Raw genomic sequence first — 12,378 nt, forward strand, 5'->3', positions numbered from 1 at the left:
CGTGACGCTCCGTCAGGTGCGCGGTTTACGTCTCTCTAGAAAGTTTACTAGCTTTCTCCTCATCTCCCAGGGAACTCATTAGCTACGCTAGACGCTACAGGGGCTCGTCTGCATAATGTTTTATGAATGAGACTTTAAAAAAACAATTTTTTACGTTAATGCAAGTTAATTGAACTTGAAGCATCAGGGAACTCAAACAAAACGCTTTGAGAGCGAAATGAAGTCAGGTTGGAGGTCATTCACTCAATTCCGGTTCAACTATAAATCTGTGGGAATTTATGGGCATTAGTGATGGTCTTCACAGGGGAACTCATAAAAATCCAAGGGGTTTTGTGGCCACCTCAGTGCACACAGATGGTAATGTGGATACTGCCGCCATCTAGTGGCAGTCGAGAGATGGTGTCTGTTATATTTTAAACCTTCACCATCGATAGACCAATAGACGGCTACTGTGCTTTTATTAATCACCTAACTTGTGACTTTGGCCAGAGACAAACAAAATGGTTGATAGTAATGGGTTTTTAACCCACGGCAGTTGTTGACATCGGCCTGCACTTGTTCACCAAAACATTTATGCCAAAATTATGCCTCATTTTCCAGTTAGCGTACAATACGGCGTGTGTCTTGTCGTGTTATTAATACGCTGTGTGAGTCCAAGTGTGCCCTCGTATTTTAATCACACAATGTGCTTGGTAGAAGCAGGCTAATACTGTACATGGAAACAGGAGGAAGTCAGCGCAGTCGACCGATGTCATCAGCAGCTCACTGTAGTTCTTTGCTAACTAACAGTGATTATTGCCACAGGCACAATGTGGCAGCGAGATCAACATAGACACCACCTTGTTTTATTTGCTATGAGCTATTTCTTGAATTCGATGGTGTTTCTCATCTTCTTATCAAAATGCTGGCACTTACAACTTTCCTTGGCTCCATGTTTGGCTTATTTTGCAGCCGTGATGAAAAGAAAAGCAGAGGCTTGACGTGAGAAACAATATTGAATTAAAAAAATAACAGAAGGTGGTGTCTGTGTTGATCTTGCCTCCACATTGTGTCTTTGGCAACAATCACGTCTTCAATGAAGGTAAAAGTAACCCTAAATGCTCATTTATTTCTTTCATTCATCATTTATATGTATTTTGAATGGTTTTATGCATCTAAAACTATAATTTTAAAATTATAAAAATGTTTTGTGTCAACACTTTTGGCTTTCTGGAAAGGATTAATTGGATTTACATTATTTCTTATGGGAAAAGTGGATTCAGTTGGAGCATGTTTCGGTTGGAGTCAGACCTTCTGGAAGGGATTAATGACACCACCCAAGGTTCCACCGTACATGTTTATTGTATGTTTTAGTTGGTGGCTAACTAAAAATAAATGGGTGTAGAATCCAGGTTAATACAGCCATACTTTTATTTTGAAGCTTATTTTGCACAGTACGTGTCACTAGACGGTAACTGCCACAGACAGTAGTTGGCAAAAATGGGAAATGTCAACAACTTTTAATAGAAATGACACTTTTTGGGTTTCAAATATTTATGTCGAGAAAAGCAGGGCCTTTTTAGTAATAATAATAATAATAACAGTGCATGTGTTAGTCGACATAGACGGACGGATTGGCGATATAGGCGGGACCAACCTAAGCCGGTTCTACTGTACATGAAAATAAATAAAAATGATAATAGAAATTAAATCTGAATCATTAAATATAAAGACGTAACAGTATGTGCAATAAGAATGAAGAATAAAAGTGGATTTCTAAAGAAGAACTGATGCTATAAGAAAAATGTAACAAAAAAACAAAAAAAACCCAACAACAACAACAACAAAAAACTCACCTGTTAGGATAGTTTGGAAAGCGAGCTCCACATTAGACGAGTCCAACGCTGACGTCTCCAAGAAAGACAAGCCGTGTTTTTCTGTAAAAACAAAAAACACATGCACATTACGGGTGTCCTGATACAACCTTTTCACTTCCGATCCGATTCTGATATCGCAGCCTTGAATATCGATCCGATATAAGCACAGATCATACATACAGTCATCCCTCGTTTATCGTATCATAGAAAACCTGTTTACGATCTTCTACATTATTAGAGCCCTCTGGACATTAAATAGCACTCATATGGTCCTTTACATTTGTATTACCCAAAATAGTAGATATAATCAGAGAAAATAAGACATATTACTGTACACATAAATAAGATAATAAGATAACAGATTCACACATTAGCAGTTCCTTGCTTTTTTCTGGACAGCGTACTTCCTGCAGTGGCTACTGTCTCATCAATGTATTGTAATGGCGGCTTTAAGTGGCTTTACACTCGTTTTACCAAATACAGCAGACATAATAAGAGTAAATAAACCATTGAAGATGGGCGGACAGATGTGTAGAGGACAGGAAGTAACGTCGGAGCTTCAGAGTTGAGTTTTAGCTTGCTGTGGGTTATGGCCCTAACAGTAGCTCGTGTTATTATTAGGAATATTATGTTATTATTATCGTGCCTGTTGTGAGATCATTTAAACTTGCAATAAATGCCTTTTCTGGCGATCATATCTGGCCCTCGTCTCACCAAACTCCGATACCTGGTGGCCAATACAGAATGCTATATTCACAATTAGAATACTTCTTCTGCCTTGTATTTGTGTAATGTAGTTGCTATCATTTACAGGTAGTTAGTTCATTTAGCCATTTGTATGCTTGAAAATGCTTAATTTAAGTCAAGAATAAGTGCAATCTGGTTAAATAAGCATTTTTTCCCTAATAATAGACAATATTCAAACAAGAAACAGCGATCCTTAATTAATTTGTGAAAAACCACGATTGCGTGAGGGTGCGATGTTTGAACCGCGGTGTAGCAAGGGACAACTGTACTTTTACTACTTGTTTAGTAGCATGGAACATTAGAAAAGGCTTGATCAAGTGATACCTTTATTACTCAGAACAATGATCCGCAACAGAAGGTATGAGAAAAAATGAGCCATTTTCTTCTTGATACATGGTTTTATCTACAATAGGCATAATGTAGCGAGGCTCGACGTACTCAACAAAGCATTTAAACCTGACATTACCCACCACCACTGACAGGGTCTGGCTCTTTTCTGTAACAGCCAATGACTTTTTGCCATCCTATCTCTCACACTTTGCAAATGTACCAAACAGCGGTGGTTGTTTCTGGAAGCCACGGTGTTGCAAAAATCCTTCTTCAAATGTGCGATGAGGTTGGTCGTATTAACTTACGTGCCACCACAGGAAACTTGTGCAGGACAAGTTTTGCACTCAGCTGCAACGTCTTTTTCGGATTTTAATGAAACGGCTTACATCACTCTTACTCCTTGCTAAACGTGCTGGGGCACGTTGTTGTTGTGATCATGTGGGTTCTGCACTCTGAATAGACGTGCTGGTGCCGAGTGTGGAATGGACTGCTTGTGTCGGAGATTTTAGATGCAGGCCGATATAATCCAATACTGTTTTTTGGTGATATCGGTCCAATATCAATATCAGATCTGGACACTCCTAAATGCACATAACTAGCTTGCATATTATAGCACTTGTAACACAGCCAACCACTCGAAGGAGGACACGCTTATCATTGTCTCGTCTACAGATAACATACTGCACTGAGGGCCGAGATTAAATACATGTTTCATTTATTCAAGTTGGGCCCCATGTGGCTTTCTCTGCCATGTGGTGGAAGCATGTAGTTATGTTCAAGTCTTCCGTGTATTGCAGTACAAACAAGGGTGTTCCAATGGGAATCCTCACAAGTCATAAAGAGGTTTAAAAAATACATATATATTCAAAAACAACATGAAGACATTCTGAACCAGAGCATGCAGTAATTAAAGCAGAGTTTGTTTGCCTACTTACTTGGTTAGTTAGTTACCTGCGAAAGCTTTGGCCTCGTCTGTGGGCACCGCCCTGAGGTGACGCAGGTCACTTTTGTTTCCCACAAGCATGATGACGATGTTGCTGTCAGCGTGATCCTGGAGCTCCTTCAGCCAGCGCTCGGCGTTCTCGTATGTCAGGTGCTTGGCGATGTCATAAACAAGGAGTGCTCCCACCGCGCCACGATAGTACCTGCACAGAAACACAATATGGTTTTGTTATTTTATGCAGGTGTGCTTCATCAATATACAGTCAAACCTGTCTATAGCGGCCACTAAAGGGAAACGGCAAAAGTGGCTGCTATAGGCAGGTGGCCGTTATAGACAGGTTGGCGGCCATTTTGAATTTGTGCACGCACATATTAACATGTCTGTGATTAGAAGCTTGTTGTGTTTGCAGATACATATAATTATACTGTTACATGTTGACCAGTAGAGGGCACTGTGGGACTGCGGATAAAAGTGGAAAAGAACTACTAGGCTTGTTATGATATACCACCCACAGAACAAAGCTGTGCTACTATATATACGGCAAAGTGTCATTACAACTTTAGTTCATCAGGAAGTGACGGGAAGTGACGGTGCGACGTCACGAGCAGGAGAGCTAGGCTGAGTGCTAGCTCTGAGTGTCGACAGAGTTGGGAAGTGTGTGTGATGTTGGCATGGATGTAAAGTCCTGCAGTGTTCTCCGCTGTTAATAAAACGATTAAAGTGCATCGGCGACGTGAGTCTCTCCTTCCCCACAACAAGAGGCATTACAGTATTGACCAGTGCACACCAGGAAATAAACGGTGTCACTGTCTGCAACAAGCTCCAAAGAAGATGGCTTTTTTTATGTGGAACAACTGACAGTTTGTGTGGATCTTGTGAATGATTGTGACTGAGCTAGGACTCAGTAATTAAAGTCTACACACGACGGCTTCATTGATTAAAAAAACAAAACTTTTTCGTGCATGAAGCTTCTGCTTAAGTCGGCATTTTGGCCGCTATATGCGGTCAGATATTGACCAAGGGATACAAAACGGGTGGCCGCATTAGACAGGTGACCGCTATACACAGGGTCTATAAGACGTAAATTTTCTGCGAGGGATTTTTCAGTGCCCGCTATAGGCAGGTGGTCGTTCTATACAGCTGGCCGCTAAGACAGGTTTGACTGTACCATCAAACCTCAGTGTGCATACGCCACAGTTTTCGTCGAGATATTTTCATGCAATTTTCCTACACTAAACTAGTCCATTTACCCCGTACTGTACTGTACTGTTCTGAAAAAAACGAGTGACCAACGAAATACCCTACACGTTGCTGAATCACCGTCCGTGCATTTTTTTATTGAGCGTGACTGCGAAATAACCTGCCATGGAACCAAAGAAAGTTGCAAGTGGCAGCAATTTGACAAAGCAGGCGAGAAACCCGATTGAATTCAATCTCGCCAGGATGTACAGGAAGTCTGCATCAACAATACCTTCCATGCCGCATGTAAAACTCATTTTTTTCTCTATAAAATTGATTTTTTGATCATATTTGTTCAGTCCCTTGCCATTTCACACTTTGGTTTTCGCTGCTTCACTCCGACAGTTTTCAAAGCTGTATTACTAGATCATCACTGTTTCGTGGTTGAATACAACCAGTGAGTCAAAGAATCTGTTTAAGCATATTTTACATATTTTTTTTTACCAAAATGAAGCAGTTTTCAAACACAAAAATGGCAAAATTAACTAAAATATAAACAAAAAGCTTTCAGAAAACACATTCAAAGATGTTGTGGTGATATGTAGTATTCTACACTGGTCACTAGGTGTCAGTAATGTTACATTGGTAAGACAATAGCCACTAAAGGAAGTAAAACAAAAAAGAACCATGAGGAACATGTGAGTCTATATTACATGGTATTTTCTCTTATTATGTCTTATATTTGGTAATACAAGTGTAAAGGTGACTATAGGGGTGTTATTTCGTGTCTAGAGGGCTCTAATAAAGTTGAAAGGCATATTTAGAAGGTTATAAACAGGTTTTCTATGCTCTAACTACCAAAATAACCAATTAAAAACAAATTAACGAGATAAACAAGGGATTACTGTAATTGGACTTACATGATTTCCTATGGGGAAAAAATAGCTTTGGTTTTCGTATGTTTGGGTTTCCGTCTCTTTCGTCTCTTAGAACAAACTAATAAGGAAAACCAAGGTTCCACTGTAAAAGACAAATACTGTACTTACGCAGACGTGATAGCTCTGTACCGCTCCTGTCCAGCTGTGTCCCAAATCTGAGCCTTGATGGTCTTGCCTTCCACTTGGATGCTGCGTGTGGCGAACTCCACGCCGATGGTGCTCTTGCTCTCCAGGTTGAACTCATTGCGAGTGAAGCGAGACAGCAGGTTGCTTTTGCCCACGCCTGAATCTCCAATCAGGACCACTAACGGGTGGGGAAAAAAAACAATCACGATTAGAGTCGTCATCAAAGTGAACTCCAGCATTCAACAATGCATTTTGCTTGACTGCGGTTGATAATAGTACCGGTGTACTTTTATTCGTTGCACTGTACATATTTTTGTCTTTCAAATAAATAAATAAATAAATACACTTTCGCTAGTATGTGCAAAGCAAAGTTCAAACACAAAAGGGCTCACTAGGCCTGTCAAGATAATCGATAAATCGAATAATTGAACGATTAAAAAATAACAAAAAAATAACAAAAAAACAAGTCGGTCATTTTGCTGGCCTCGACAAATTGACCTGCATGCGTGTTTGTTTTCCTCTCTCTTTACCGCACAGGATGACAAGAGCGTTCACTCTGTACATTGGTGAAGTTAGTTTCACGCTGGACGTTGGACATTCATCTCCGTCACTGTTAATTTCACGTTGGCAGTTGGACATTTGGCTCCATAGCAACAGAGGTAGTTCCCGCTTTACTGTGCGCGGACTGCTCTCTCTGGTGCGGGGCGCTCGCACGGGAAGAGTGTGGGGAAATATTTCCCCAGCGGACCGCTCATTCACAGCAGCATGTCCTCACATGTCAAAGCGGCAACTGGAAACATCGGCTAAGTCAGCGCAAAAACTTTGATACTCTTACTAGACACCGAACACGAGCTCATTGTATAAGCTAGCGGGGTTAGCTTGGTCTTTAGCCATAGTCAAAACAAAATTTCAACACATATCACGCCTCACACTTCCGGCCTTCAAAATAACAGCGGTGCACATCCTGTCAATAGTGGCAATAAAATAAGAGTGTCATAAAAATAGCTGCAATTTTATTTAATTTCATTCCAATTACAATATTAATTTTCCATCCATCCATTTTCTATACCGCTTGTCCTCTTTAGGGTCGCGGGGGCACGCTGGAGCGTATCCCAGCTGACTTCGGGCGACAGGCGGGGTACCTCTGGGGCAAAGATGAGTGCATAAGATGAAAGCAGCGTGCCGCTATAGTTGAGTAGAGATGACGATTCTGCACGCTGCAACTAATACTGCTGCGCTTCAGGTAAGGAATTTTACTCAAACTTTTACTGTTGCGCTTGCACCTTCCTAAAAAAAAAAACAAAAAAACACTGTAAACCAGGAGTGTCACGGGCCATTTTTGGCAGGGAGCTTGTTCTTTATTGGCCCACGATTTCTTCTAAAAATAAGAGTTGTTATTAATGACATCACACTAATTATCTTATATACTGACCTACACTCGACTGGATTTAGCATTTTTCAATTTGATCAATATTTGCATTTTTTATCGTAGAATTTAATTGATTGGAGAATTGCTTGCCAATTGATTGCAATGCCATTTTCATGCTTCCCTTTAAATCATTTAATCGTAATATTATCCATCCATTTTCTATACCGCTTCTTCCTCATTAGGGTTGCGGGGGCATGCTGGAGCCTATCCCAGCTCACTTTGGGCGACAGGCGGGGTACACCCTGGACTGGTCGCCAGCCAATCGCAGGGCACAGAAAAACAACCATTCACACTCATACCTATGGACAATTTAGAGTCACCAATTAACCTAACATGCATGATTTTGGATGTGGGAGGAAGCTGGAGTACCCAGAAAACCCACGCACACACGGGGAGAACATGCAAACTCCACTCAGAAATGCCCAGGGGAGAATCAAACCCAGGTCTTCCTGACCTCCAGGCTGTTACTGTGTTGGCCAGCATGCTAACCACTAGACCACCGTGCGGCCACAATATTAAATATTAAAAATTAAAGTTTATGGCTTTTGATATGATGTACAGTATGCACTGGCATTATTATGCCATATAATTAATGAAAAAAATGATCTCAAAAAATGTTGTCAATAATATCGATTATCGGCCAGCAAAATTTGTTATCGTGGCAGGCCTAGGGCTCACAAATGATTACATTTGCTCTTGTCTGGTTGCTGATGACATCAGAATGCAGTATGTTGTAATTAGTGTATTTATTATTCGCTGAGCCCGTCATCTCTTAACGTCCACCACTGACCCACAAGGAGAGGATTCATTCTGTGTTCCTTCTGATTGTCTTTGAAAAGCTTGAGATAAAGAAAGCATCAGGTGACTCAGCCTCACGCCATCCTTGATACTAGGAAATAGGAACTTTAATGTTGTAGCCGTGTTGCTGCAATGGCATTGACAAACAAAGCAAGTCATGTTTCAACACTTGGCATTGCTGCAACGTGTTAGTCAGTGCAAGTATGGCGAAAAAAGACACAGGAAGACACGAGTTCAGCTCTAATTGTCCTATCACCGTGAGGACACCTCCAAAAGCTTGACACCGTTTTGCCCAGAACAAAAACAACTTGGGTGGAGGCGAACAATCGTTATGCAACACTTTGCAGGTTGGCTGCCATTAGCCAAGCGCTACATAGTCTCTATTACACACCCAATCACAAGCCATTGTTGGTTTTGCACTTCGCAACAGAAGACATCAGACTTCCATTACAGCTGTAATATCGTATCATCAACTCCCCACACCCAATTATTATAAGCAGCCGAGCCCTGGATGCTCACGTGAACTGCGACGCTAATTCTGGGAGGATGAACCTGTTTGGTCAGATCAGAACAGATCCTGTCCCTTTAAAAGGCATTTAAAAATAATTAAATGGTAAAACAGGTTACATAATTTCTCACTAAGAAATTACAGCGAGTGAATAATACAGGCAGGCTAACTACCTGAGACATCTTTTAATATCAGATTTAAAGTCAAATTTAATAGCATTAAGAGAGTCCTTTTCAAAGTGATCTTTGAGTTTTGAATATGAATAAAACAATCCAAGTTAATGACTAGAGGTTTGTCTTGTCTATTGATGTGGTCCTGTGACTGATCCGTGCATTTGACAGCCATCTTACAGATCGCTATTTCATCTTTGGACTTTTCAGGGGATTTTACATTAATCCCTATGGGACACCATTAATCTTAAAACAATGTTATACAGCGGGTACCTCAGTTTTCGTTAATAATTGTACCGAACGGTCAGATGAAACCCGAATTGTACAAAACCTGAAGCAATTTTTCCCATAAGAAACAATGCAAATCCAATTGGTCTCTTCAAGACACCCAAATATATTAACAAAAAATACCTTTTATAGAGAAAATAATGTGAAATAATGATAAATGACAAATGGAATGGAACCCAGTGTTGATGTGGATCTGACACGAGCGATCCAGCAAGCCCTGCATCCTGCTAGGACTCAAACTCGATTCGACAGATCCCCATTAAATGAGAGTTGAGCAGCGCTAGCCAACGAGCAAAAAGCCCGAGTTGTCAACTCGCCATCCCGCGCAGCTCTTTAAGGCGTCAAGGAGTGGGGGTTTACCCGACGTACTTTCGCGCAGCCACACTGGCTGGCATCGGTCCCACGTACTTCCTATACATCCATGCGGACGCCATCTTCGTACTTTGCCATGAGTTCTTTCTTCAATTCGATAAGTGTTTCTCACCTTCTTTATCAAATTTCTGGAACTTACAACTTCCTTTGGCGGGTTATTTGGCAGTCGCAACTCAGTATAAAAATGCACGGGCAGTGAGTCAGCAACTCGAGTCCACAGAACGATACAGTACAGGCCAGGGCAAAAGGACTAGTTTGTTACATGCAACTTTCGCCACGAAACAAATCAGACAAAAACTGGGACGTACGAAAGTCGAGGTTTGACTGTAAACTGAACTGTGGTACGTGTAGTTGATGTAATTATCTGAGCTAATGATGAATGTTTACATGTGGATAAAGAGTAAGATATCGCTGTTCTGTGTTTGTTGATGACACAACCTATATACGGCGTCAGCACTCTCTGTTCAGTTGCGTTGAGCTTCAGCGAGTAAAGCGGAAGGAAGCCTCCGGTTGGAGAGCAGGACAACTTCCTGCGCTGATGATGCCTAATGTCGTAGCACTGTGAATAACTCAGCGTAGAGCCTCACTAACTCACCTACAACGATGGACAAATGAAACAAAAGCAGAGGTGGAACAACAAGACCAAAGCAATAAAACCCACACCTGACTGACATCTTTAAACTACTTTTCCCTGAGTGGCAGCCCCCGTGTTGGCTGTGTCTGGAAAGCAAATCTCGTCTTCTCTTTGCTCGGTGACAGAGCTTAACACACACTCGATGCAGGTATTTCCAGTTTGACAACGCATCACGCTTGTTTAAGGTTCCGAAGTTCCCCATGCTCACGTCAGGGTGCAACTATGAACTGTTTGCACCGGCCAATGCCAGCCTGTCTTAAACAAATGTATTTTTGTTTGTTTTACCCATGCTGAACCACCAAATGTGTTTTTGCGTATGTGTGCTTAGCCAAGTAGCAGTGGTTGTGCTCGCATTTTCAAAAACTTTCAATTCTTCCCATACTCCACGGGTCGAGACAGATGGCTGCCCCACCGAGCCTGGGTTCCGTCCGAGGTTTTTTCCTTGCCTCCGTCACCACGTCCTTGCCGATGTGGGGGTCCAGTTGGTTTTCTTTAATTGTCGGGGTGGGGCTTAAAGTTAAGGTAATGTTGTGTGTCATTGTGATCGTATGACCTTTCTGGCTGTTATGTGGATATGGAGTCACGCATGCAAATGGCCTAACGGATGTTAAATAAATCAAACTTTCACTTCAGACGATGACTTTTTATATATATTTCACTCTTTATTCTGTGATACTGTCATGTTTGTCACCTCAATTAGTGTTTCTCACACACATCCGTAGTTTTATTATTTGTGATCAGTGCCAGTTCGCACATCAGCTCTTTTATTCCTGTTTTGTCAACAACTCTATTTTGATGAATGGTCACAGTTTTCGAACCTTGCTGACAGTCATCGCAACCAAAGACGATTGCGTCACCGGCCTACAAGATGACTACTCGCCAGCACATGCCGGCTGGCTTAACTTCAACTGGTCGACTCCGTGGAAAGCTAATATAAAATAATGTTAAAATAATATAACCGGCCGGCTTTCAGGCGAAGAGGTTACCTGTGTAGGAGCAGGTGCCCTTTGCTTGATAGATAAATAGATTAGAAATAAACGTCGACACTGGCAAGTTTGGCGACAGTCGCCCGGGCGGGCAGGTGTCGCGTTAAGCTAGGTAGGAAAACAAAATGGACCCACCTTTGAAGAGATAATCATATTCATCTTCTCTGCCTGTCATAGTTTCTCCTTAACTCGAGGTGTTCGCGTTTGTCGAAGTCGAACGAACTTCAGTTGTTTTTTGTTTTTCTGCTTTTGTCCCTGGTATAAAAGGACGGCGGGTAGATGTCAGAGTCAAACCACACGTCAGCGATGATGTCGTCGTAGTCCTCCAAAAAGTGCAGAAACTAAACTCTTGCCTGACAAACTTTGCCGTCGTCTTCCTCCTCTCCCTGTCACTTGCCACAAGCTGAGACGTGACGTCACCGCACTTGTCAAGCCTCCGGTCTGCTCCTATTGGTCGACCTCCTGTCGACACCTGTCACGCGCCTTAACACGATTGGTCCGTTCACAATGTCACTCATGCTTTGGCCCAGTGCTTGGTTTAATGTGGATGACGTATGCGGCCCTGAGCCTCAACAGGTGAAAGGAAGCACAAGGGAAGCTCGGAGTAGTGATGGAAATTTCGGCTCCTTTTTAGAGATCCGGTTCATTTAAATCGGCTCACTAAAAGAGAGCCAGGCTCTTTCGGCTCTAAAGTACCTCCTCAGATTTTTTTTAAATTTCTTAAATTAATTTATGACCAAATTATGTGTATTGTATAAAATGAATTACCGTTGTAAAAAATATGATTTAAATGTTTTATTTTAAACTGAAAGAACAGCTACAAAAATATATTATAATACAATGTTATATTATAAAAACAAAGACCCATCTCAATAACAAATTAGGTCAAAATAGGTCAAATCTCTTCATGCAAATTTCTCACGAGCGAATCGACTCTAAGAGAACCACAGCGTTTTTAACCCTGCCCCTCCCCCTGCTCAGCGTGGACACAGAGGCGCTGCCACACATCTTGACCAATGACATTCGCCTTTCACAGAAAAAAAAAGACCAGGAAAAAAATAATTGGCTCCCAAC

At 41.6% G+C, this 12,378-nt stretch overlaps 1 protein-coding gene across 1 annotated transcript in view; it reads right to left on the minus strand.

Moving 5' to 3' along the window:
• Nucleotides 1–11,719, minus strand: part of rab11al (RAB11a, member RAS oncogene family, like) — a 21,943-nt gene extending 10,224 nt beyond the window's left edge. Inside the window, exons 1-4 of the mRNA XM_054781166.1 lie at nucleotides 11,440–11,719; nucleotides 6,102–6,297; nucleotides 3,885–4,078; nucleotides 1,836–1,916 (exon numbers count right to left, since the gene is read on the minus strand). Coding sequence (XP_054637141.1) covers nucleotides 1,836–1,916; nucleotides 3,885–4,078; nucleotides 6,102–6,297; nucleotides 11,440–11,479 — 511 coding nt within the window. The 5' untranslated portion in view covers nucleotides 11,480–11,719. The remainder of the gene's footprint in view (nucleotides 1–1,835; nucleotides 1,917–3,884; nucleotides 4,079–6,101; nucleotides 6,298–11,439) is intronic.
• Nucleotides 11,720–12,378: the final 659 nt, after the last annotated feature.

The sequence above is a fragment of the Dunckerocampus dactyliophorus genome, chromosome 7 (genome assembly GCF_027744805.1).
Source record: "Dunckerocampus dactyliophorus isolate RoL2022-P2 chromosome 7, RoL_Ddac_1.1, whole genome shotgun sequence".
Lineage (NCBI taxonomy): Eukaryota > Metazoa > Chordata > Actinopteri > Syngnathiformes > Syngnathidae > Dunckerocampus > Dunckerocampus dactyliophorus.